Source organism: Bos indicus x Bos taurus, chromosome 18 (assembly GCF_003369695.1).
Source record: "Bos indicus x Bos taurus breed Angus x Brahman F1 hybrid chromosome 18, Bos_hybrid_MaternalHap_v2.0, whole genome shotgun sequence".
Lineage (NCBI taxonomy): Eukaryota > Metazoa > Chordata > Mammalia > Artiodactyla > Bovidae > Bos > Bos indicus x Bos taurus.
In genome coordinates, this window is record NC_040093.1 from 57,464,922 (window position 1) to 57,492,503 (window position 27,582).

General features: G+C 50.3%; 1 protein-coding gene across 1 annotated transcript in view; it reads right to left on the reverse strand.

Annotated features, from left to right (window-relative positions):
• Positions 1-21,791, reverse strand: part of PLCG2 (phospholipase C gamma 2) — a 159,991-nt gene extending 138,200 nt beyond the window's left edge. Inside the window, exons 1-2 of the mRNA XM_027513943.1 lie at positions 21,685-21,791; positions 14,797-15,042 (exon numbers count right to left, since the gene is read on the reverse strand). Coding sequence (XP_027369744.1) covers positions 14,797-14,980 — 184 coding nt within the window. The 5' untranslated portion in view covers positions 14,981-15,042; positions 21,685-21,791. The remainder of the gene's footprint in view (positions 1-14,796; positions 15,043-21,684) is intronic.
• Positions 21,792-27,582: the final 5,791 nt, after the last annotated feature.

The window sequence follows — 27,582 nt, forward strand, 5'->3', positions numbered from 1 at the left end:
AGTCTCCAGCCCAAGCCACAGGGTCAGGATTCAAGCCCAAGGAGGCGCTCCAGTCCCCACAGTTAACCAGGATACAATGCTGCCTCTCACACCCTCACAGCTGGGAAATAAGATGACACTTGGAATAGAAAGTGAGGGCTCTTAAATTCCAACAAAGTCCAGCTTGTCCATGGTTTCTGCGGCCACGTGGACACATCAATTGCCAAGCTTACCACTCTTCCCGTCCCTTGGGCCCCTTAAAGGGCAGCGTGTTGGCGTGCTACAGCTGCTGCAGCAAAATGGCCCCAACCAAAAACGTACTGTCTTCCACAACAGGAACGGACTGTCTCACAGCTCAGATCAAGGAGTTAGCAGGGGTGGCTCCTTCTGTGGCTGTGACAGGGAAACAACTCCCCAGTTTCCTTCTGGCTTCTGGTGATGCCAGCAATCCTCAATGGACTCATTTCCATTGAGTCCATGATGCCATCCAACCATCTCATCCTCTCTTGTTCACTTCTGCCCTCAGTCTTTCCCAGCATCAGGGTCTTTTCCAATGAGTCAGCTCTTCACATCAGGTGGCCAAAGTATTAGAGCTTCAGCATCAGTCCTTCCAATGAACATTCAGGGTTGACTTCCTTTAGGATTTACTGGATTGATCTCCTTGCAGCAAGGGACTCTCAAGTATTCTCCAACACCACAGTTCAAAAGCACCAATTCTTCGGCGCTCAGCCTTCTTTATGGTCCAATTCTCACAATCACTGGAGAAGGAAATGGCAACCCACTCCAGTATTCTTGCCTGAAAAACCCCACGGACAGAGGAGCCTGGTAGGCTACAGTCCATGGGGTCACAAAGAGTCGGACACAACTGAGCGACTTCACTCCCTCATTCACTCTCACATTCATACATGGCCACTGGAAAAACTGTAGCTTTGACTGTACGGACCTTTGTTGGCAAAGTGATATCTCTCAGCTTTTTAATACGCTGTCTAGGTTTGTCATAGCTTTTCTTCCAAGGAGCAAGTGTCTTTTAATTTCATGGCTGCAGCCATCATCCGCAGTGATTTTAGAGCCTAAGAAAATAAAGTTTTTCACTATTTCCACTGTTTCCCCTTCTGTTTGCCATCAAGTGATGGAACTGGATGCCATGATCTTAATTTTTTTTTTTAATATTGTGTGTACATCCTCTTAAATTATTTACTTATGCCTGTGCTAGGTCTTCCGGAGAAGGCAATGGCACCCCACTCCAGTACTCTTGCCTGGAAAATCCCTTGGACGGAGGAGCCTGGTGGGCTGCAGTCCATGGGGTCTCGAAGAGTCGGACACGACTGAGCGACTTCACTTTCACTTTTCACTTTCGTGCATTGGAGAAGGAAATGGCAGCCCACTCCAGTGTTCTTGCCTGGAGAATCCCAGGGACGGGGGAGCCTGGTGGGCTGCCGTCTATGGGGTCGCACAGAGTCGGACACGACTGAAGCGACTTCGCAGTAGTAGTAGTAGTAGTGCTAGGTCTTCATTGCTACATGATGTCTTTCTCTAGTTTTGGGGAGTGGGGGCTACTCTTTGATGTGATGAGTGGGCTTCTCACTGTGGAGGCTTCTCTTGACGAGACGCACAGGCTCCAGAGCTTCAGGAGTTACGGCTCGTGGGCTCCAGAGGGCGGGCTCGGTCGTTGTGGTGCATGGGCTCAGTAGCCCCACAGCGTGTGGCTTTTCCTAGACCAGGCATCAGACCCCTGTCCCCTGGACTGGCAGGCGGACCCTCAACCACTGGAGCAACAGGGGAGTCCTGTCCTCTTTGTACAAGGACACCAGTCGCATGGGATTAGCGGCCCACTCTGTGCCAGTAAGACCTCATCTTGGTTAATCACCTCTGCACTGACCAGATCTCCAAATAAGGCCACATTCAGAGGGCCTGGGGGTTAGGGCCTCACCACCTGAATTTGGAAGGGAGACACAGTCCACCCATAACAGGGACCCACCTCCACCCAGAAGCACTGAAGAAGCCAGACTGTGTTCTCCAGCAGGAGACCCACCTAATCCAGCCTCCACATCGAAGCTGATTGGAGAGGACACTGTTCTCAGAGGCAGCCAAGCCTCATGCGCTGGCTCAGAAGACCCAGCCTTTGGAGGCCTCGCTCGGGCATCCATCACTGGGAGGCTGGGAAACCTAAGCCTTTGCTGATGGGGCGACAGAGTCAAGGTGGAGGGCTTTGCTGGGGACGGTCTAACTGCGGCTCCAAGGAAACCTAAGAGGGCTAACGAGGCCCGTCTGTACAGGTAGACGTCATGACCACAGCGGTTTCCACCACAACGGGATGGGAGAGACCTCAATGCCACCACCTCCGTTCCCAGGAGGCTCAGTGCAAAGGCTCTGCACTCCCCTTGAATTCCTGCAGGAGTCCCTAAATTCCTACAATCATTCTACTCTTGAGCCATCTGTGGGGCTACAGCCACGTCTGCATCCTCCAAAATGAGGGGCCGTGAAGAGCCTGGGTGACGCCCACCACGCCCATGTCCATCCTGCCTGGCACACAACAGACCACATTTCCCAGCCTCCTCTGCAGCCAGTCCTGTGCTAAGTTCTGGTCAACGGAAGGCGGGAGGGAAGAGGCACACTGTTTCCAGGCCTGACCCCCTAGAATGTCCTAAGCCATCCTCCACTCTTCCTCTTACCCCACATGCTGGCCGCACAGAGAGGGTCCTGCAGTGGCCTCAGGCGCCTTAGGGGATGGTGGTGTCACAAGACCCCCAATCCCACTAGATCACGACTTGAGTGAAACATTTATATCAGGAAGGCATTTGTCTATACAAGCAGCTCATGCAACTCAATACCAGAAAAACAAACAACCCAATCACAAAGTGGGCAGAAGACCTAAAGAGTCATTTCCCCAAAGAAGACACACAGACGGCTAAGACACACATGAAAAGATGCGCAACATCACTCATTATCAGAGAAATGCAAATCAAAGCTACAACGAGGTACCACTTCACACCAGTCAGAATGGCCATCATCAAAACGTCTACAAACAATAACGCTGGAGAGGGTGTGGAGAACAGGGAATGCTCTCCCACTGTTGGTGGGAATGCAAGTTGATACAGCCACTATGGATAACAGTATGGAGATTACTTTAAAAAACAAGGAATAAAGCTACCATCAGATCAGATCAGATCACATCTGTCGCTCAGTCGTGTCCGACTCTGTGACCCATGAATTGCAGCACGCCAGGCCTCCCTGTCCATCACCAACTCCTGGAGTTCACCCAGACTCATGTCCATCGAGTCAGTGATGCCATCCAGCCATCTCATCCTCTGTCATCCCCTTCTCCTCCTGCCCCCAATCCCTCCCAGCATCAGAGTCTTTTCCAATGAGTCAACTCTTCGCATGAGGTGGCCAAAGTACTGGAGTTTCAGCTTTACCTTCATTCCTTCCAAAGAAATCCCAGGGCTGATCTCCTTCAGAATGGACTGGTTGGATCTCCTTGCAGTCCAAGGGACTCTGAAGAGTCTTCTCCAACACCACAGTTCTAAAGCATCAATTCTTCAGCGCTCAGCCTTCTTCACAGTCCAACTCTCACATCCATACATGACCACAGGAAAAACCATAGCTTTGACTAGACAAACCTTTGTTGGCAAAGTAGTGTCTCTGCTTTTGAATATGCTATCTAGGTTGGTCATAACTTTCCTTCCAAGGAGCAAGCGTCTTTTAATTTCATGGCTGCAGTCACCATCTGCAGTGAGTTTGGAGCCCAGAAAAATAAAGTCTGACACTGTTTCCACTGTTTCCCCATCTATTTCCCATGAAGTGATGGGACTGGATGCCATGATCTTCGTTTTCTGAATGTTGAGCTTTAAGCCAACTTTTGCACTCTCCACTTTCACTTTCATCAAGAGGCTTTTGAGTTCCTCTTCACTTTCTGCCATAAGGGTGGTGTCATCTCCATATCTGACGTTATTGATATTTCTCCCGGCAATCTTGATTCCAGCTTGTGTTTCTTCCAGCCCAGCGTTTCTCATGATGTACTCTGCATATAAGTTAAATAAACAGGGTGACAACATACAGCCTTGACGAACTCCTTTTCCTATTTGGAACCAGTCTGTTGTTCCATGTCCAGTTCTAACTGTTGCTTCCTGACCTGCATATAGGTTTCTCAAGAGGCAGATCAGGTGGTCTGGTATTCCCATCTCTTTCAGAATTTTCCACAGTTTATTGTGATCCACACAGTCAAAGGCTTTGGCATAGTCAATAAAACAGAAATAGATGCTTTTCTGGAACTCTCTTGCTTTTTTCATGATCCAGCGGATGTTGGCAATTTGATCTCTGGTTCCTCTGCCTTTTCTAAAACCAACTTGAACATCAGGAAGTTCACGGTTCACGTATTGCTGAAGCCTGGCTTGGAGAATTTTGAGCATTACTTTACTAGCGTGTGAGATGAGTGCAATTGTGTGGTACTTTGAGCATTCTTTGGCATTGCCTTTCTTTGGGATTGGAACGAAAACTGACCTTTTCCAGTCCTGTGGCCACTGCTGAGTTTTCCAAATTTGCTGGCATATTGAATGCAGCACTTTCACAGCATCATCTTTCAGGATTTGAAAGAGGTCAACTGGAATTCCATCACCTCCACTAGCTTTGCTCGTAGTGATGCTTTCTAAGGACCACTTGACTTCACATTCCAGGATGTCTGGCTCTAGGTCAGTGATCACACCATCATGATTATCTGGGTCATGAAGATCTTTTTGTACAGTTCTGTGTATTCTTGCCATCTCTTCTTAATATCTTCTGCTTCTGTTAGGTCCATACCATTTCTGTCCTTTATCGAGCCCATCTTTGCATGAAATGTTCCTTTGGTATCTCTGATTTTCTTGAAGAGATCTCTAGTCTTTCCCATTCTGTTGTTTTCCTCTATTTCTTTGCATTGCTCGCTGAAGAATGCTTTCTTATCTCTTCTTGCTATTCTTTGGAACTCTGCATTCAGATGCTTATATCTTTCCTTTTCTCCTTTGCTTTTCACTTCTCTTCTTTTCACAGCTATTTGTAAGGCCTTCCCAGACAGCCATTTTGCTTTTTCGCATTTCTTTTCCATGGGGATGGTCTTGATCCCTGTCTCCTGTACAATGTCACGAACCTCATTCCATAGTTCATCAGGCACTCTGTCCATTAGATCTAGACCCTTAAATCTATTTCTCACTTCCACTGTATAATCATGAGGGATTTGATTTAGGTCATACGTGAACGGGCAATCCCACTACTGGGCACATGCCCTGAGGAAACCATAACTGAAAAAGACATATGCACCCCAACGTCTGCTGCAGCACTATGTACAATAGCTGGGACATGGAAGCAACCCAGATGTCCATCAACAGATGAGACGATAAAGAAATTATGTACATATACACAATGGAATGTTACTCAGCTAGAAAAACGAATGCACTTGAGTCAGTCCCAACGAGGTGGACAAACCTAGAGCCTATTATACAAAGTGCAGCAAGGCAGAAAGAGAAAGAGAAATGTCATATAGTAACACACAAACGGAGTCTAGGGAGGTGGTACTGATGCACCTGTGTGCAGCCAGTGACAGAGACACAGATGCGGTGAACTGCCCTGTGGGCCGAGGGGAAGGACAGGCTGGGATGAGCGGAGAGCGCGGCAGAGGCACACATGCACATCAAAGGGCGTGAGACAGACAGACGGTGGGGATTTGCTGTGTGACTCGGGGAGCTGAAACCAGGGTTCTGTGACAACCGAGAGGGGCGGGATGGGGCGGGAGGTCCAAGAGGCAGGGGACACATGTGGCTGATTCACGCTGATGTATGGCAGTACCCAACACAATATTGTAAAGCAATTATCCTGCAATTAAAAATAAATTTAAAAAGTAATTTTAAAGAAGAAGACATTTGTCACTGCCATTCGTCTACCCAGACGAATATGGAAGCTTCACTGCTGTGCCCTCAGCCAAGAATGCTCCCCCCAGGCCCTGGCCAGAGCTTCCCACGGCTCCCTTATCACTTTCAAGTCTCAGCTCAAACGTCACCTCCATGGACATGCTTCCCTGAGGCCTGACTCCTAACACTGCGCTCTTTGCTGGTTACTCTGTCATGCGCTCTGCTTCTTCCTTCCCTGGCATCCCACACAGTCCTGAGTGCTTAGTCTGGCCTCTTCTGTCTTTCCTGTGACACCGTAAGCTCCTCTGGGGCCCCACCGTCCCACTCACCCGGCGTCCCCAGTGACAAGGCTCATATCCGACACACCCCAATCCTCTGAGTGTTTGCTAAGTCAAAGACGGGACCAGGGACTTCCCTGGTGGTCCAGCGGTTAGGACTCTGAGCCGCCAATGCGAGGGGCACGGGTGTGATTTCTGGTCAAGGATCTAAGATCCCATATGCCACACAGCATGGCCAAATACATTTTTAAAAAATAACAACAAAGGGATGAATTCTAAGGATGTCAAGTGGTCATCACCCAGGACAGAAGACAATGCTTGAATGGTCATAGAAACCAATTCCTCAGCTGAATGGCAGACAGGTAGGTCTGTATCAGTGTCAGGGAAAAAAACACCAGTTCTGTTCCTCACACCAGCAGGCTCCACGTGGACAACTGGTACCTGGGAAGGGGAGCAGGACGACCCATGTGGATGCAGGAAAACACGATTTCATTATGTGAACGGACACTCTCACAGTCCACCTCATCCTTCCCACAACGCCATTTCCCTTTATGTCTGATGCTGGCGAGAGCAGTGACTACTTGAGCACCTGTCTCCTCTGTGTGACTGAGAGCAGATTATAGGGATTATTTTATTTAATTCTTTAATTACTTCATTTAATCCTTTAATTCCCCTACACAAACACACACACACAAACACACATATACACTGGAATACTACTCAGTCATAAAAAAGAATGGAATAATGCCATTTGCAAATAGATGGTGAAACAATGGAAACAGTGAGAGACTTTATTTTCTTGGGCTCCAAAATCACTGCAGATGGTGACTGCAGCCATGAAATTAAAAGATGCTTGCTCCTTGGAAGAAAAGTTATGAGCAACCTGCTGCTGCTAAGTTGCTGCTAAGTCGCTTTAGTCGTGTCCGACTCTGTGCAACACCATAGATGGCAACCCACCAGGCTCCCCTGTCCCTGGGATTCTCCAGGCAAGAACACTAGAGTGGGTTGCCATTTCCTTCTCCAATGCATGAAAGTGAAAAGTGAAAGTGAAGTCACTCAGTCGTGTTCGACTCTTAGTGACCCCACGGACTGCAGCCCACCAGGCTCCTCCATCCAAGGGATTTTCCAGGCAAGAGTACTAGAGTGGGGTGCCATTGCCTTCTCTGATGAGCAACCTAGACAGCATATTAAAAAGCAAAGACATTACTTCGCCAACAAAGGTCTGTCTAGTCAAAGCTATGGTTTTTCCATTAGTCATGTATGGATGTGAGAGTTGGACTATAAAGAAAGCTTAGTGCCAGAGAATTGATGCTTTGGAACTGAGGTGTTGGAGAAGACTCTTGAGAGTTCCTTGGACTCCAAGGAGATCCAACCAGTCCATCCTAAAGGAAATCAGTCCTGAATATTCATTGGAAGGACTGATGGTGAAGCTGAACTCCAATACTTTGGCTACCTGATGTGAAGAACTGACTCAAAGAAAAGACCCTGATGCTGGGAAAGATTGTAGGCAGGAGGAGAAGGGGATGACAGAGGATGAGATGGTTGGATGGTATCACCAACTCAATGGATGTGAGTTTGAGCATGCTCTGGGAGTTGGTGATGGACAGGGAAGCCTGGTGTGCTGCATGCAGTTCATGGGGTCCCAAAGAGTTGGACATGGCTGAGCAACTGGACTGAACTGAATGGCATTTGCAGCAACATGGATGGAGCTAGAGATGATCATACTAAGTGAAGTGAGACAGAGAAAGACAAGTATCATATGCTATCCCTTATCTGTGGAATCAAAACAATGATACAAATGAACTTATTTATAAGCAGAGTCACTGACACCGAAGACAAGCTATGGCTATCAAAGGGCAAAAAGAGGGTAGGGATAAATTAGGAGATTGAGATTAATACGACACTACATCAACAAGGACCTATAACCACTGCTTTGTAATACACTGGGAGTACTGGCTGAACCTTATTTCTGATGGGACACTTGACTGATGGAGCTCGGGGACCACTTTCAGACAATGGATTTTGTGGATGGAAAATGCCGGTGAAAAAACACCTGCTCCAGTTTCAAAAACACATTGTTAAAATAAGAACTTTGCCAAATACTCATTTTCTTAAATGGATAAGTAGCTCAAAGATGGATCTCAGAAGAAGGCAAGATAGAGGACGAGCCCATTTCAGCGCCCCCGTTGGGTCCACACTCGTCCCCACTGTGGGGGCTCCAGCAGACACGTCTGGCTTCCAGCTAGCCAGGCACCTCTCAAGTGTCCTGCCCTTGGCATCGCAGCACCGGGCAGGGCACGTCCTCTGTGAGAAGAAGGAATCAGTGCCTTCCCTCTTGCTGTAACAAAGGCTGAGTGAGGCCATCCTCCTTCGGTCCACAGCAGGGTGCCCCACTACCCCATACAGAACTCAGACATCTCTGAGATCACACAGGAGGAGAAGGCAACGCAGAACAGAAGACACGAGACTCCAAAAGGCAGGTAGAACGAAAGCAAACTGGGGCGCTGCCCCTGCCTGGCCGTGTGGCCTTGGGCATGTCACCGAGTCTCCCAGGACTCAGTTTCCTCATAAATAAAGTGGGTATGGTTCCTGCTCACAGGGTCACTGTGAGGATTTAAAGAGCAGTGACGCGTGATGTATCCACACAGAGACTAGGACACGGAGAGCACTCAGAGGCGGCCCTCATCACCAACAACATCATCACCATCGTCATCATGCACTTATTATTAGGCAGGCAAGCCAAGAGCCTAATACTAGGGAAGCAGAACAGCCCCTGTTTGTGAGCACCCCTCACTCACAGACAGCCACCACTTGCCGAAAATAAGCAGATAGAGAAAATGTGCACACACAGAAGTGAAAGCCTGAGAACAGCGCCCATCCAGTCAGATGGACATGGTCCATGCCTCACAGCTGGCTCATCACACAACCAGCCCCGTCCACACCCCGCGGGCAGGCGGCACCACTGTGGCTCCCAGGACACGTCCCAGGCCACGCTCCCAAGCGGACAAGGTGCCAGCGGACCCCAAAGCTCACCTCAGGAAGGTGCTCCGGCGGACTCCCTTCTAGTTGGAGTCTGCTCCCCTAGCGCCCAGAGGGAAAGAAAAACCAGAGAGGCAGGACTTCCAGCACAAGCTCCCGCCCCACACCCAGAGACTGGCAGGAGGCCCACACAGGAGGGAACCCAGTGCACCATCCTGCCCAGCGGCCTCGGAAAGTCAACAGGAGAATGATGGCCAAGACGTGAGTGTCCGGCTGAAGTTCATCTTCTTTGTCAGAAGCCAGGCCTTGGGACTCCTACTGTTTAAAATATGCACCTTTTATATACAGATAAAATATATAAATACATACAAAAACCTACTTAAATAAAATCCACTTGCTTCTCACCCTTATCTCATTGACTGTCATCTCACTTGACCAACAGAGAAACTGAGGCACAGACAGGTCAAGCAAACCTGCCTCGGATCACACAGCTCCTAGGAGGTGGTGGAGCGGGGATCTGAACTATGAGCCTGGACCCAGAGTCCAGGTGTCCTTGTGGTCGTTTGGCACCAAGGTGGCTGCTGTCAACTTTCTCCCCACCTGGGCAGGTCTCATCTTCTCCAAGAGGAGATTCCCCATTCTTTGAACCTGAGCTGGCCCCGCGGACCTGAACAAGTGACTTTCTCAGGCTAGGTCACAAGAAGCCCTGTGACTCTTGGAACACACATCCCGGGGGGATACCAGGCACCGTGTAAGGAGCCCGATGACCCTGGGACTGCCACGCAGTAGGTGCTCAGCCAACATTTTCAGCTGAGTCCGGGCTACCGGCCATCATCACCACAGCACCAGACACAGGAGCAAAGATTTTGGAAACTTCCAGACCAGGGGCCATGCCAGCTGAGTACCACCTCAGTCCAGGCCACAGAGAGAAGAACCACCCAGCTGTTGTTGCTGATGTTCAGTCACTAAGTCGTGTCTGACTCTTTTGCCATCCCATGGACTAAAGCTCACCAGGCTCCTCTATCTGTGGGATTTCACCTGTTTCCTCCAGGACAGGGACCCCATCCCTTCCTCCTCTCTCTTAGCAAAACTGGGGGCCCAGTATGATGGCAAATATGGGCGTGGCACTGCACATGGAACAGCTCCGTCATGACACGGTCCAAGGGGGAATGTGTGACATTTTACGGTTCTAAGCAAAGCAAACACATGACTTCAGACCAAGGTTTCTTAATTTTTCAGGAAGAAATACACTTTTTCTTCTTCCTTTTTAACATTTTCTTTTAATTTTATATGGCTGTGCCAGGGCTTAGTCGTGGCATGCGGGATATAGTTCCCTGACCAGGAATTGTGCTTCTCAGGTGGCTTAGTGGTAAAGAATTTGCCTGCCAACGCAGGAGACTCAGGAGATGTGGGTTTGATCCCTGGGTTGGGGAGATCCCCGAAGAAGGAAATGGCGATCCACTCAAGTATTCTTGCCTGGAAAATCCCAAGGACAGAGGAGCCTGGTGGGCTACAGTCCACAGGCTTGCAAAGGAGCTGGACACAGCTTAGCAACTAAACAACAATGACAACCCCCGCATTGAGGTGCAGAGTCTTAGCCACCAGACCACAAGGGGAGTCCCCAGGCCAGGGTTTCTATACTTACAATTCTATACTGGATAATTATTTGGGGTGGGGGCTGTCCTATGCATTGTAAGATGTTTAGTAGTACCCCTGGCCTCAACCTGCTAGATGCCAGAAGCAACCCCCTCCAAATAACCAGGACTAAAAGTATCTCCAGGCATTGCCGAATGCCCCCGTGTGGGTGGGATGGGATCGCCCGGCTGAGAACCACTCCCTGCTGTGCACAGTGAGACCCGTGGGCGTCTGCCTTCACCCAGGCCCACACAGGAGGCTGTGACACCTGTCCAGAGGCCAGAGGCCACCTCCAATGACCCCAGAGCCACACACGGGTGCTGTCTTCTGCAGACCCCGCAGTAACCTGCAGGCTCCTGCTGACTCAGACCCCTAAGGCAACACTATAGCTGGGGCCCCCAGGACACCACCTCTATATCAAGAGGCTGGAAATGAGGTGCTGAGTGGCCCCGTCCAGGGCTCAAAGGCCTGTTCTCTCTAGGTGGTCAGGAGAGCACCTTTTTAAAGCAATTTACCCCCAAATCGGCTTCTGTGTCACTTTACAAACACGACACAGCCATCTCACATAGGCTCGCCAGTGCAGTTCAAAAACACAAAGGTGTTCACACCACCCCTCGGCTGAAAACCCTTCAGTGGAGCCCTACTGCTCTCCGGAGAAAGTCCAAACACCTAAGCAAGACTCTGCTGCCCTGGACAGGCTGGCCGCCGCTCGTCACCCACAACAACGGCAAAAACAAAAGCAGCAGTTCGCACCGGTCCAGGGCTGCACCCCGTGCTCAGCCTTCTGATCCAGCGACTCATCTGTTCATTCGCAGCGGTGACCCTGTGCGTGGACAGCAATATCGTCCCCATTCTGCAGACAGGAGAACCGGATCTCAGCAGGGGATGGAACGTGCCTACGCTCACGTGGCCTATCTCATCAAACCCTGCTGGGGTCAGGCTCCACGCTGCCTGTACCTAATCCAATAGTGCAGCTCTGTGAGGACTGGGGTCTAACTCAATGACTGCCGTTATCTCCAGCACCTAGAATAGTGCCTGGCAGAGCAGGCATTCAAATGTGGATAGATGCAAGGAGGGAGGGAAGCTACCGGTGAAGGAAAGAAGGAAGGCTGGAAGGAGGGGAGGGTGGAGGGGTGGGAGGACAGGGAGTGGGAGGACGGGCGGGTGGGAGGACGGGGAGTGGGAGGACGGGCGGGTGGGAGGACGGGGAGTGGGAGGACGGAGAGTGGGAGGACGGGCGGGTGGGAGGACGGGGAGTGGGAGGACGGCGAGTGAGTGGGAGGAGGGAGTTGCTAGAGCAGTACCTACCAAACTTGGCTAGCTATGAGGATCACCTGGGAAGCTCATTAAAATACTGAATCCCAACCACCCTGGTGAATGACAGTCATCCTTGGCCACCCCGAGGAGGAGGAGGAACTGCTCTTAGGGGTAACCAGGGAGAACCATAGGGTGTGGATTTCAGGAAGCAAAACCCTGTCTCACAACCATCAGGACCGTCAGGAGAAAGCTCCAGAGGCCTGCACACCTTCAAATGCCCCTCACCAGGTGCTTCTGGCGCTCGGCCAGCTGGCCGACACGGGCCGGCCATCCGCTCTCAGTGCGGGGGGGGCACCTGTGTTTACCGTTGGGCCTGTCCTGCCCCTGCAGGCCCCCGCCCCCGCCCCAGCTGCCACAGGTCTCTGAGCCACCTGGGAGGTCTGAGGCCAATGTAAACAAAATCAGGGGGAAGGCCGGGCACTGTCAAAGCAGGCCCTCTGGCTCAGTGCTGTTGAAGGTCATCTTGGCTCCAGAGTCAGGAGAAACCTTTTGGGAAGCTATTTAGTCTCGCTCATGATAAAAGAAACCAAAGAGCCATGTCACACTATCAGAGTCCACCTGTGAACCGCCAAGTTCAGAACCCCATGGCAGTGTGGGAGGAGATGTGGAGAACTAGAGGGGCCCCCACCAGCTCAGGAGCTTCTACGGGATGTGATCCAACCGTCCTTTAAAGTTAAAAATAACTCGTGCCCTCTAACTCAGAAATTACACATGGAGGACGCTATCCTTCAGATAAACGCAACCTGCGTGCATGAAAGAATAATGCAAAGGTGACCCCCACACACAGCTGGTGGAAATGTAAAATAGTGCGGCCACTTGGGAAGCAGTCTGGGGGGTTCCTAAAATGATCAAACAAAGTTCCTGCATTGGCTGAGGGGCAGCCCTACCCCTGGGCACACACCCAGGAGAAACGAAAACACACAGCCGCACAAAAATTCATTCACGAAAGCTCACAGCGGCAGGATTCATACCCGCCAAAAAGAGCAAACAACCCAAATTTCCATCAGCAGATGAACGGGTCAACAAACTGTGGAATATTTGTAGAACGGAATATTACCCGGCCACGTAAAGGAATGAAGTCCTGAGACACACACAACACGGATGGATCGTGAAAACGTGGGAAACGCTCTGTTAAGTGAAAGAAGCCAGTCGCAGAAGGCCACACACTGTGTGATTCCTTCCATAGGAAGTGTCCAGAACAGGGCAATGGAAAGGAGATGAGAGGCTGCTTAGGGCAGGAGAGGTGGAGGAGGGCCAGATGGATGGCTGCAGGATACAGGGCTTCATTTAGGGGTGATGAAACGTTCTAAAAACTGTGGTGGCTGCACATACCTGGGAGTATACCAATCTGTGAATGGATGAATTATAAGGTATGTGAATTGTATCTCCATAAATCTGCTAGGAAAAGAAGAGAAGAATCCATGTACAGCTAATAGCAAAAGACTGGAAAAACCCAAAGCGTCCATCTCTAGGGGTTAAACTGTCACACTGTAGCCAGAATGCTATGTGGCGATGAAAGGAAAAGGCAGATCAATATGCTGATAAGAAACCACCTCAATGGTTAACTACCAGGGGGCTTCCCCTGGCAGCTCAGTGGTAAAGAATCTGCCTGCCGGTGCAGGAGAAACAGATTTAATCTCTGATCCAGGAAGATCCCACGTGCCTCAGAGCAACTAAGCCCGTGCACCATACCTATACAGCCTCTGCTCTAGAGCCGGGGGGCCACAGCTACTGAAGCCCGCGCCCCAGAGCCTGAGATCCACAGCAAGAGAAACCACTGCAAGGAGAAGCCTGCACACCACAGTAGAGAGTGGCCCCAGCTCGCCACAGCCAAAGAAAGGTCCAGGCAGCAACGAAGACCCAGCACAGCCAAAAATAAAGAAGTAAGTAAAAAATGTTTTAAAGAAAACTATTAAATTTAAAAAAGAAATCGAAGTGCAGAAGTATGTGCAGTAGGTACTTATTTGTGTAAAAAAACAACACACACACGTCACGCAAGCACAGAATACATCTAGAAGACCACAGAACCTGGGTAGGAGCTGGCCTCTGGAGCCTGGGGTGGGACTGGGGAAGAGAGACATTCATTTATGAATTGTCTGATTTTCCCCCAAGTGTATGCTTTAATTTCTCAATTTAAAAGAAGTCAATAAAAACTCATTTAAGCAAGTCTCTGCAACTGTACATTGCTTAAGTCTCTGGACTCTGAGTGAAAAAGGGGGCTTAGGAACTTGAGGATCTGAACCCACTGCCCAACGTAAGGGGGGAGGAAAAAAGAAGCCGCCTCCACTCGGAGCAGAGCTTCACTGGAGGGCTCCACACACTCAGCGATGTGCTCTGTCCACATGGAGTAAAGCACAGGCCTCTCACTCTGCTGTCTGCACTAAAACACACATCTGGCTACCAAGCGATGACTCCACAAGCTCTGGCCAGTGAGCCCTCAAGAGGGCACACGGCTTGACCATCAACGCAGACCGAACAGTCCCCGATGCCGTGAGATGGTGCGCTCAGCCCCCAGCAGCCCAGGAGAGCTGTCTGGAGGTCATTTCCAAGCTGGCCCACGCACGCTTCCGCTCCTTCACCAGGGCTTTCCTGGCCGACATCCCCCACCTGCCCCAAACCCCATCAGAGACCCAGACAAAGCGACGCCACTTTTCCTTTTCAGAAGAAGGTGTCGAACCAACGACGGCTGCAGGGCCCACTGCCCGGGCGGGGAGGCGAGAGGTACTCACGGAAGCCCTCGATCTTGTCGGCCGTCTTGCTCCAGGCCACCTGCCGCGTCTCCATGATCACCTGGACGGTCCTCCGCTCCGGGGTGGACTTGCGGAAGCTGAACACGGTCATGACGGTGCCCAGCTCCAGGGCCCGCTTGATCTGACTCTTCTCATACTCCGGGAGGGTGTCCACGTTGGCCATGGTGCTCGCCGTCGTCTGCTGCCCAGTGGGGGAGGCGAGGAGGAAGCGGGTGAACAAGGAGGCTGGAGGGAGAAAGCAAGGGGGAACTGGTTTCAGTTAACTGAGCGGGCTTCGGTTAACAGGAGGAAGCTTCAGAAGCCAAAACCTGTCTCATGCCCATCAGGATGAGCTTGGGGAGAAGGCGCTGGTGGCAGGGGGGCTCACCAGCCGCTCAGACGTTTAAATGGAAGCAAGGTGTGGGTGGAGCCCTTGATCTCCGTGACCCAACCGTTATCCCGGCTTTGAATAACCAAATCACCCCAACCTGGCCGCCACCTCTCCCTCCCCACGCAGCTTTATGCTGTAGAATATTTGAATAGCCAAAGAAGCCCAGGCTGGCTCCTGTCCCCAACCCCGACACCCACCCAGAGACTTCGAACCACCCCTTTACTTCCCGAGTGGAGCTGGGAATAGAGAAAAACCTTCCAAATGGGTCCGTGGAGACCTCTGCATGGAAATGGAGCAGAAAGGGCAGAAAACAGCAGGGCCCGGCAGCCCCGCGTGTAGGCTCCCGCTGACCGTGTGGCCCTGGGCAGGCCGCGTGACCCCTGGGAGCCCGACTCTGACCGGGACAGTCAGGAAGCCACCAGCGCAGCACCTGGTGTGCGGCTCGGCTTCCGGGGGTGTCCCTGGTGACCCCTCATCCTCCTGAACAGTCACAGCTTCCCAGATCTCAGAGCCTCCCTTGTCTGGCTCCTCTTACGCCCACATCTAGCCCACCAGCAAACCCAGAAAGCAGTGGGTCTCCCTGCTTCCCTGCTCCCTCCAGGGGTCTTATACACGTGGGTCACTCTGGCCGCCTGCTCCCACCCCAGACCCTGGAGTGAACTCTGAGACCAGGAATCAAAAGGATGCTTTAAGAAGAAGAGTGAAAGGGGCCGTAGGCACACCTGCGGCTGATTCATGTTGATGTGTGGCCGAAACCAACACGGTATTATACAGCAATTATCCTCCGATTAAAAATTAATGAATTAAAAAAAAACAAAACAAGAGTGGGACTTCCCTGGTGGTGCAGTGGATAAGATTCCACCTGCCAACGGGGAGGACACAGGTCAGGCTTAGCTCCTGTTACTGTCCACCGTTTCCTGTATCTTTTCTCCCCCTTTCCCACTCAGTCTTCATATATATATATATATATTGGAGTATCGTTGTTTTACAATGTTGTGTAAGCTTCTGCTGTACAACAAAGTGAATCAGCTATGCGTGTACCACACACTGGAGAAGGAGGTGGCAAACCACTCCGGTATTCTTGCCTGGGAAATCCCATGGACAGAGGAGCCTGGCAGGCTGCAGTCCATGGGGTCGCACAGTCAGACACGACTGAGAAGGCACACGTGTGCATATTCCATGTATCCGTTCCCTTTAGGACCTCCCTCCCACCCCCTAGCCCACCCCACCCCTGGAGGTCAGCACGAGCTCAGCTCCCTGTGCCCCGCAGCAGTGCCCCACGAGCTCTTCATTCCACGCGTGGTAGGGAGTGTACGTGTCAGCATCGCTCTCTCAGGGCGTCCCACCCTGCCCTTCCTCCCCCGTGCCCACAGCCATTCTCTACACCTGCGTCTCTATCCCTGTATCTTTCTTATCTCGTCCCCACCTCCAAACCCCTTTAGGCTCCCACAGTTCTTACTTCGCAGAGAAGCTGGGTGTTCAGCCAGGGCTGCCTGGGCCTCCCCACAACCTCTGTGCCAAGCTGCTCCAAATCAGGGCCTCAGCTGTTCCAGCTGTATAATGGGAATAACACCACCCTCGAGGGGCTCTGGATGGACTAGACCCCACAATGTTTGTACAGCCCCCAGTCAATCCTATAGGAAATCAACCCTGAATATTCACTGGGAGGACTGATGCCGAAGCTCCCAATACTCTGACCACCTGATGCACAGAGCCAAGTCACTGGAAAAGACCCTGATGCTGGGAAAGATTGAGGACAGAAGGAGAAGGGGATGACAGAGGATAAGAACTTGGACGGCATTACCAACTCAATGGACACGAGTTTGAGCCAACTCCGGGAGATGGTGAAGGACAGGGATGCCTGGCGTGCTGCAGTCCACAGAGTCACAGAGAGTTGGACACGACCGAGCGACTGAACAACAACACAAACAGCATCTAGCAGGGCCTCCGCTGATATTAATCGGCCAGCTGATCAAAGCATTAACCAAGGGTCACCTCCACGACAGGCATGGACAGCGGACTTGCACGCAAACGAGGGGTGAGGCCCGGGCCCGGGCCCTGTCCTTTGCCCCCTTTACCCTCCACCCACAGCCGGGGCACCTCCCAGGTGTGCTGACAGCCCAGCAATAAAGTCATGAATTACACCTGCTCTCCACCCATCAGGAAACGCCAGCTCCATGATTCTGCAGAAGCAGAGACGTGGGGGTCTCAAGGGAGCAGCAGGAAGCGGTCCCCAGCTGAGTCTAAGGTGAGGCTGGGAACTTAACAGTGCTCAGAGGAAGCTTCTAGGGGAAGACAGATCTGAATCCAATCTTTAAAAGAGATGAAGCGGAAGGGGACGGTGCTGTAGTCGAAGGAACTGGCTAAAACAAAAGCCCAGGGGCCAAGGGTGTGCAGGAACCCTGCCTGATCCGAGCCTCCCGCCTCACCACCCCCTATTCCAGGTCAGGGGACGAGCAAGGGGCCTGAGGCCGGTCTCCGCCCTGGAAAACCTGCTGTTCATTGGCCCTCCCGGGTGCCTGCACCTGCCGTATCAGATTCATCTCATTTATCTCAGAAATACTGGCGCTGCAAACTCAAGGCCTGAGAGGTGAAATCACGTGATCAAGGTCATGGAGACATGTGGCAACATCAGGATGGGAACCCCATGCCCCTGCTCCTTCAGCAACCCCCTTCTGGAATTCACAATCTGGTCAGATAGTAACTAACCGCGCAGAGATATCAAAGGACTCATCCAAGGTCACACAGCTGCAAAGTGTCAGAAGCAGGACAATGCTCTCGAGTTCCCCACTCCCAGGTGCAGCAGGGCGCAAATAGGAAACATACCACCTCTCACAACACCGCCACGTAAGCCAGCCGACCTCGAAGCACGACCCTCGGTCCTTTCTGACTCTGGGAGGGCCCTGCACTAACCTTCCCAGGATTCTGGTCACTCCCCATTCAGAAGCCAGTGGACTGGCTCAACCATAAACATCAAGTCTCTCATGTCCTTCTCTAAGAACCAGGAAAGCATCCTTACGGCCACAAGATCCCTGGAGTCAACCACTAAAGTCCACCAGCTCCCAACTCGGGCTTTCAGGGTTCAACGCTTCAGCAACTAAGACAAGGTCTCCAAGGCCTTGACCCCGGAGGAGGGCACTAGCCATCACCGGCAACTTCTATTTTGCTTCTGCTTTCAAAAAAAAAAAAAATGAAATAGGCTTGAAATCCCTTTCTTGTTCCTGTTTCTCATCCTCCCTGGGTAATTTTATAAAATGACTTACGGTGTTAAACACAAATGAGGCCGAGATTTAATAAGATCCTACTTTTCATGTTCTCCTCTTTGAAATAAACTTCTGGGAAAGACAAATTATCATATGACATCGTTTTTATGTGGAATAAGGGACAAATGAAGTCATCTACAAAGCAAATAAAGAGTCACAGATGTAGAAAACTTATGGTTCCTGGGCGAAAGGGGAGCATAGATTGAGACTGGTATTGACACATGCCCACTACTATACACAGAGGAGGTAACTAATAAGGACCTACCGGATAGCTCAGGGAACTCTACTCAACACTCTGTAATGACCTCTATGGGAAAGAATCTAAAAAAGAGTAAATATATGTATATATATATGGGGTTCCTCAGTGGCTCAACTGTAAAGAATCAGCCTGCAAGGCAGGAGACATGGCTTCGATCCCTGGGTCGGGGAGATCCCCTGGAGGAGGACATGGCAACCCACTCCAGTGTTCTTGCCATGGAAAATCCCGTGAACAGAGGAGACTAGCAGGCTACAATCCATAGGATGGCAAAGAGTCGAGACAACGGAAGCGACTGAGCACACATAACACATGTGTATATATATAACTGATCCATTTTGCTGTACAGCAGAAACTAACACATTTTAAGTCAACTATATTCCAATAAAGATTTAAAAAAAAATAATGCAAGGACCCAGAACCAGGAAACAGGAGAGTTTTCTTCTCTTTAAGGCTCTCTGCACAAGTCAGAGCAGGGCAGGATTTCATACAAAATCCCACAAGCCAATTCTCTTGGACACCTGGCACAGTCGCATCCCTGAGAGAGGACAGCCCCTCTGAGGGCAGGAGGGGTGTTACCACTGCATGTCACACCCACCTGCAGAAACAGGGTTACTCATATTCTCACTGGAGGAACTCAGCAGGGTCAGCCATGGCACGTACGGGTGTGCCTTAGTTGCACTTTTTTTGGGGGGGGGGGGGGGCAACCTGCGAGCATCTATTAAAACGTAAAACATGCATCTGCTTTGATCCAGCATTGTGCAGAAAAATGCACAAAATTATCTGTAAGAGGAAAGAACAGGAAACAATTCAGCTGCTCATGAATGGGTTGGGGGGGGCGGTATCCCTTACATGACGGGACACACATGTTAAAGAATTGTTGTTTAGCTGCTCAGTCACATCCGACTCTTACGACCCCACAAGCTGTAGCCCACCAGGCTCCCCTGTCCATGGGATTTCACAGACAGTAATACTAGAGTGGGTTGCCATTTCCATCTCCTGAGGATCCTCTTGATCCAGGGATCAAACTCATGTCTCCTGAATTGGCAGGCAGATTCTTTACCACTGAGCCACCCGTGAAGTGAAGTGAAGTGAAGTGAAATCGCTCAGTCGTGTCCGACTCTTTGCGACCATGACTGTAGCCTATCGGGCTCCTCCGTCCATGGGATTTTCCAGGCAAGAATACTGGAGTGGGTTGCCATTTCCTTCTCCACCAGGGAAGCCCACATTAAAGAATGTTCAGTAGCTACTGAAAAGAAGGAGGAAGATTTACAAGTACTGTGATCTGGAAAGATTTGTGAGGCAGATGAAAAACAGTTATAAACTAATAAATATTATTACATGTTTAAAAAGGCTGTCTGTTGCCATATGTGAAATAGATCATCAGTCCAGGTTCAATGCATGAGACAGGGCGCTCAGGGCCAATGCACTGGGATGACCTTGAGGGATGGGATGGGGAGGGAGGTGGGAGGGGGGTTCAGGATGGGGGACACATATACAACCGTGGCGGATTCATGTCAATGTATGGCAAAAACCACTACAATATTGTAAAGTAATTAGCCTCCAATTAAAATAAATTAATTGTTTAATGATTTTTTTTTAAAGGCTGTCTGCTTATAAACCTAGGAGGAATGGTTATTTTTGGAGAGTGGGAGAAGGTAAAGGGTCTGACCATCAGCTTACGACTGATTTAAGTGCTAACATAATGGATGAGCTTTTCTGCTTTGAGTTTTTAGCGTTTTCTAAGTGAAGACACAGTTTCAAAAGTTTTCTCATTTTCAATTTTCCACCAATTCCACTCAGCCCAAGGGCCATTTATGGGGGTCCTGGCTTTGCCTCCTCCAGAGGAGTTTCACAAGCTTGGGTGGAAGGGGGTGAGCATCATTAGGCAATTTGAGCATCAGGGAACCCTGCAGTGGTGCACACTCGGCATTCGTCTCTAATAAAAAGAACTGCCTGGGATGGCCAGGGACTCAAGACTGCCTGCAAGGCTGTAGCTGCGGATGCTGGCCAGGGCCCCCACGCAGGGCCCTTAACCAGAGGGTCAAGAAGTGGCAGATGAGCCCCAACTCTGCATATAGCCCCGGGATGCAGGCCTGGGTGGCCCAAGTATCCAGGGGAAGAAACTGGGGCTCAGAGAGTCTTCGACGTGCCCAAGGTTACACAGCTGGAACCGAAATTCTAATTACGTTGACTGACAAGGCCACCTGTTTCCCGTGCGAGTCACCCCCACCCGCCCAGCCCACACTTTCTTACTCTAGTTCAAGATCAGGGTGCTAGAAGAGCCATCCCAGGCCCCCTCTGGAATCCAGCTGCCAACACCCCCTCCCCATGAGTGCACACCCCGCTCGTCTTTCCCTCGAATTCTTCTGCTGTGGGGGTAACCACCTCTCCACGATTCCACAACATAACCAGGAAAACGCACAGTCGCACAAACATACTTATGCACACCACTGTGGGGCAGGACAGGGAACCCTGGATCCCCCGAAAACTCTCCAATCTCTCAGGGCAAGGGGCTGCGCCTTCCTTGGTATCGCTCGCCACCCACCCAGCCGCAACCACCTGTGTAGTGCGAGGAAGTGCCAGGGGCCGGCCGGCGCCTGGAGTCCACAAGCCGTGGGCACAGAGGTGGCCAGGAAACACGCCCGACTCCACGCGGGACCCCCAGGGCCACCGGAGCCTAGAACTCAGGCGCTGGCGCGAACCCCCGACCGCAAGCCGCGCCGCTTCCTCCGGTTCCCATTCAAAGCCGGGCTGCCCCGGGGCATCAACCGACGGAGTGGCGCCGGTCAGGGGTGAGGAAGTGGCCGTCCCCGCCCGGACGCTGGGCACAGCGAGCGGGGGGCCGGGCGGCGTGCCCCACCCCTGCCCGCGCCAGCTGAGTCCCACGCAGGACCCCCGCCCTGGACGCGGCTTTCCGGGAGCGCGTCCCCCGGGCGCACGTCCCCCGGGCGCCCCCGCCCGACCCGGCCACTCACCTGGCCGCGCCTCCGCCGCGGGTCCGGGCTCCGGGTCCCGCGCGTAGCCGCCCGCTGTCCAGGCTCCGGGCACTCCCTGCCGCGCACGCCCTCCGACGCGGGCGCTGCTACTTCTCCTTCGGCCGCGGCCGCGCGCCACGTGACTCCTCCGGGGCCGCCCCCTGCGCCCCGGCCCGCCCCACCCCCGGCCCCGAGGCGGGCCCAGCGCCGCCCACTGCTCAGAGCACCCAGGGCGCCGCGTGCTCCCTCCCCGAGGGCGGGCCAGCCTCGGGACCGCGCCTCCGCGGGCGGAGGAAGAAACTGAGGCAGCGGGAGGGGAATCCACCTGCCTGCCCCAGGTCTCTTGCAAGGTGGAGCGAGAACGTCCAGAGGGACCAGCATTTATGGAGCGCTTACTGCACACGTGTGCTTACTGCACACATGCATTCAATACGCTGCCCTGTAATCCCCGTGAATTGGCAGTTGATGGTCCTACTGTGAGATCGTCACTGAGTCTGCGCAGGTGTCTGACCGCCTCTTACTACATGGTGCAAACCACAAATACCCTAAGCTCAGCTTCCTCATCTGTCAGACAGGATCAAAGTCCCAAAAGTTTGTTCTAGGGAACGTGGAATACCAAGAGAGCTGACCTCTCGTTTTCCCAAGGAGAGATTCTTTTATGGCTCGCTCTATAAACTTCTGAGCATATAGATGACACCGTCAAGTGCCTAGTGATGGGTTTAGTTGATTCATTGAGCTACACCAAGCCTATTTCAAGTCGCATATTGTATGATGTAACATATTCTTTGAGAAATATCGCTCTTTTCCTCTTTCCTGTTTCACGGAGCTGTTTCATTCAGACCTTTCATATGCATCTTGGACGTGTCCGTTGTGACGAGAGCCAGCCTTTTTATCACCTATAGAGCTGTCAGGACACGTCAGGTTCTACTCCTGAGCCACTTGACTTACAGCATTTTTTAAAAATCTATGAATGTTGCTCTGGCATATTTTCAGTATGATATCTAAAGCCACAGGGCTCGTGTGCTGACTTTAGGCGAGCTGGACTCATTTGTCACTGCTCCTAGCCCAGGGGTGTACACTTGCTCTTTCCTATAGATCACTTATTGCACGGCTTTTTAAAGAAATCCTTGAAACCACTTGAAACCATGGGACCACCTCCCCAGGAATGATAAATCTGGGTTAAATTTCTTTGCTTTTTTTTTTTTAAGAACTTCAGTTTATATTTCCATCAATCCTTTTTATCGTTTCTATTTTGGTACCTGTTACCTCATGTACATGATACAGTGGTACAACCGCGTACGTGTAGAATTTATTATTACAAAGTCCATGTGTGTAGTGGACCATGTTAAATTTCTTGCTGATCAGATGAAACTAAAGGCAATTGGCTTTGGAAACCACTGTGGGAAGCCCTGGCTCCTCTTCTCGGTCCAGACAGGTGCTGATTGGAGATCTCCCTGGTCCCCGGGAATCAAGCAAGAAAGAAGAACACGGAGCACCTACTTCAGCTTACTTTTCTTGTGAGCCTACAGCATTTTTGGAGTTAAAATGTCTGTTGTGTTTGAGATAGCAGTTTGATTTTTTTCATATTTTTAATTGCTTTTCCTCTTTTTCACGGTTTTCACTTTTTCAGGTGCACAGCTAAAGGAATCCAATGCGATGAATGGGAGTGTTTGGGGCTCCACGTCGCCTCTTTTTCTGCAACTCGTTTGTTCAGAATAAAGTCACTGAGATAGTAGCCCTGGTTCTGGGAAGGCTCAAATACAAATTGACATTTCTTCTCCAAGGCATAAGGGGTGGGGGGAGAAGCCACCCTGTATATTCAGATATACATGTGGTGGAAAGTCCCCATCACAAGTTAGCTATTCTAGGGCTCAAGGGCATTAAATGGGGGCGTGGGGGGCGATGGAAGCAGAGTTTGAACCTGAGTCTGTCTGGTGCTGGAGCCCGTGGGCGCACAGGCCTGTGACCCATCCCCGGCATTACTAGGAGGAATGCAGGCGGGGAGAAGTGCGCGTGTAACCACTCTGCTTAGATTCACAAATGGGTCAGGAAGTGACCTCAAAGGGTGGAGGGAACTTTCTTTTCCTTTTCATATAAAAAGAAAGAAGGCGGAGGGAGGGAATAATCTGAAAGAAAACTGTGTTTTAATCAGCATTGTCTGGACTTGCTATTCTGTCCCCCACCAGTCCTCAAGGATGATCGTGTTTTTCTTCATAACCCTTTTCCATGTGCTAGCAGCCATGGTGTATGGGACCATTAGCACCCCCAACCCTGTGCCTCAGTTTCCCTCTCTGCAAAAATGGGTATAATAACTGTACCTACCTCCCAGGGGTGATTAGAAGGATCAAATGAGACAACAAAGCGATAAAACAGCCAAAAGAGTTCAGCCATCAGGATTGACTATTTTCAGTATTGTTATTGGAAGGAAGAAGAAAAAGGCCCATGCTGCAGTGAGAAAGTGTGGATTTGGAGGACATGGAGATCTGGGTTCAAATTCCAAGGCCACTTCCTTAGCTGTGTGACCTTAAGCTGGTCAGTTACCCTCTCTGAACCTTCAATTTCCCCATCATTCAACCTACTTTTGGGATACTGAGAACAGGCAACCTGTAGGGATGGAAAGTAGATTAGTAGTTGCCTGGGACTGAGGGGAACACGGGGGGTCTTGGAAGGGGTATAGGGTTTCTCTGTGGAGGGATGAAAATATTCTAAAATAGATTGTGACAATGGCTGAACAGCTCTGTGAAGATACTAAAGGCCACTGAACTGTAGGCTTTAGATGGGTGAACCGTATGTGATATGAATTATGTCTTAATAAAGCTATTGAAAAAGAAAATAACCTACCTTAGAAGGCTGTTTAAAGAATGAATGGCTAACACAGCTTAGCACAACACAGCCTTCAATAAAGTAGCAGTTGCTCACATAATAATCATGATTAGAGAGTAGGTCTTCTGAACCTGGCCCTCCTCGCCCTGCCAGTGGCCACAGTGGCCAGGCCAAGGCCCACTGCCCTGCCCCAGAGCCTTGCCAGCCTCCTCCCTCCACCCCCACAGCCAAAAACAGCCGAAAACCCCTGAGAGGCTTTGAGTTTGGCTTCGTTTCCTGATATTGTTCAGAGAAGTGCATGTCCCCTGGGGACAAGCCGAGTCTCAGCTGCTGGGTGGCAGGACTCTGAGAGGAAGTACCACCCAGAACTGGCTTCCAGACCTGGTCAGGGTCAGGCCCGACATAGAAGCTTCTGCGTGAGAGTGGTCAGACCCCCACACCCCATTTTTTCCCAGCTTTATTGAGGTATAATTAGTATACAAAAAAAAAAAAAAAAAACCTGCACACAATCAAAGTGCACAATCTGATGAATTTGGACTTCTGCATACACCCATGAAACTGTCAGCGCATTCAAGGCAATAAATACCCATCACCTTCAAAATTTTCTTATGGATTTATTATTGCTGTCATGTTTTGGCCATTTTTAAAGCTGGTTCTTTGGGTTTTGTTTGCTTGTTTTTTGCTATTGAGTTGTAAGAGTCTCCTATTCAAATCGAGGGCTGCTTGGAAAAACCTCTGTTACTGTAGTTTTAATTTGGGCTTCTCAAAAAATAGGCAGGAGACCTAAATAGACATTTCTCCAAAGAAGACATACAGATGGCCAACAGGCACATGAAAATATGCTCAACACCTTTTTAACAGAGAAATGCAAATCAAAACTACAATGAGGTACCACCTCACACCAGTCAGAATGGCCATTATTTAAAAGTCAACAAATAACAAATGCTGGAGAGGGCATGGAGAGATGGGAACCCTCCTACGCTGTTGGTGGGAATGTAAGTTGGCGCAGCCACTGTGGAAAACAGTATGGAGGTTCCTCAAAAAACTAAAAATAGAATTATCATATGATCTAGCAATCCCACTCCTGAGCATATATCCAGACAAAACTAATCCAAAAAGATACATGCACCCCTATGTTCATAGCAGCGCTAGTCACAATAACCAAGATATGGAAACAACCGTCGACAGACGGATGCATGGATAAAGAAGACGTGGTCCATATATACAATGGAACATTACTCAGCCATAAAAAAGAAGGAAATAATGCCATTGTCAGCAACATGGTTGGGCCTAGAGATTATCATACGAAGTGAAGGTAAGTCAGACAGACAAAGACAAATAGCATATGATATTGCTGACACTGTGCAATCTAAAATATGGTACAAACAGGGGACTTCCTCGGTGGCCCAGTGGCTAAGTCTCCACACTCCCAACGCAGGGGGCTCAGGTCCAATCCCTGGTCAGGGAACTAGACCCCACATGCCCAACTAAGAGATACTGCATGCTGCAGTAAGCCCCATAACAGCCAAATACATAAAATACATGTCAAAAATAATAATAAAAAATAACACATGACACCAATTAACTTATTTGAGAAACACTCATGGACACAGAGAACAGACTTGTGGTTGCCTAGGAGGAGCCGGGGGTAGGGATGGAGCGAGAGCTGGGGTTAGGAGATGCCCACTATTATCTATAGGATGGATAAGCAACAAGGGCCCACTGTATGGCACAGGGAACTATATTCAACACCCTGCGATGGGCCAAATGGTGAAGAACGTGAAACAGAATGTGTGTGTGTGTGTGTATTTATGTATGTACATGTATATATATTTATGTGTATATGTAGGTATAACTAAGTGAATTTGCTGTGCAGCAGAAATTAATGCAACATTGTAAATCAACTATCCTTGAGTAAAATAAATTATCAAAAACTATAAATAAGATTAACGAGGCTGTTTGGGCAAAGCTGATCAATGCCCCTGGAACAGCGGTTCTTGCCGTGTTGTTCTCAATTTCAGTTTGGTGATTAACGTGAGGTGGTCACCCAGTGAAAATGTATGGGCCTTATGCTTACAACCTGTGCAATCTTATGTTAGATCTCAATTTAAAAATTAGCATTTTAAAAGGCTGTTCAATTTGTTAACAGGCTGTTTCTATGCTTCTGCCTTCTGTGTTTTCAACATAAGCTTCACCGAGCACATCTTAGCTATACTAGAAAAACAAAAGTGTTTCACAATCAAGGCCGTTACAGTCACAGGTCCAGCAGAGGTCAGTCTGGAAGGCGGGTGATGAGCGTGAACTGAGGGGAGCCCCAGGGATGTGGCCACGTCCCGTTTTGGCGGGGTGCTGGCGTCACGGATGAGTTCTATGTGTGAGAATTCACTGAACTGTACACTTGTCTTCAGTGCACTTTCTTCATTATGCTGCGCATCAATAAAAACATTAAAATATAAGGCCTTTAGCTAAAGGGAGAAGGAAGCATTTAAAATCTTTGCAGTTGACCAAAATCGGTAACATTTATTGAATACCTACCTAGAACCAGGACCCTTCACACAGTAAATGCATTAAGCCCTCACAGCAAACTAGGAAGCTCAGTGATTTTCACATCTATTTTACTAATGAGGAAACTGAGGCTCAGAGGCGACAGATGATTCACAGAGGTGACCCAGAAGCTAGCGGCAGAGCTGGACACTGAAACCAAGTGCTTGCGTCAAGATCTGGGGTTCTTTCTGCCCCCACCAAGGACTCCTGCTTCTCCTGGGGGCTCGCGGGGAGGTCTAAGACACACCCAGGGATGCCGCGAGGGTAGGGCCTGGGGAATCTGCATTTTAGCCACTCCAGTCCATGACTCCTCTGCACCCTCTAGTGTGTACATCAGTGCATTCTGCTGAAACAACAAGGAAGAAACACATCGTGGAGCCAGTGACGGGAGTGCAAAACAGTGCAGCCTCTTCAGAAGACAGCCAGGTAGTTTATTCTAACAAGTGAAATACATACTTACTATATGACACAGCAATCCCATATCTAGGTATTTACCCAAGGGAAATGAAAACATACAATCATGCAAAGATC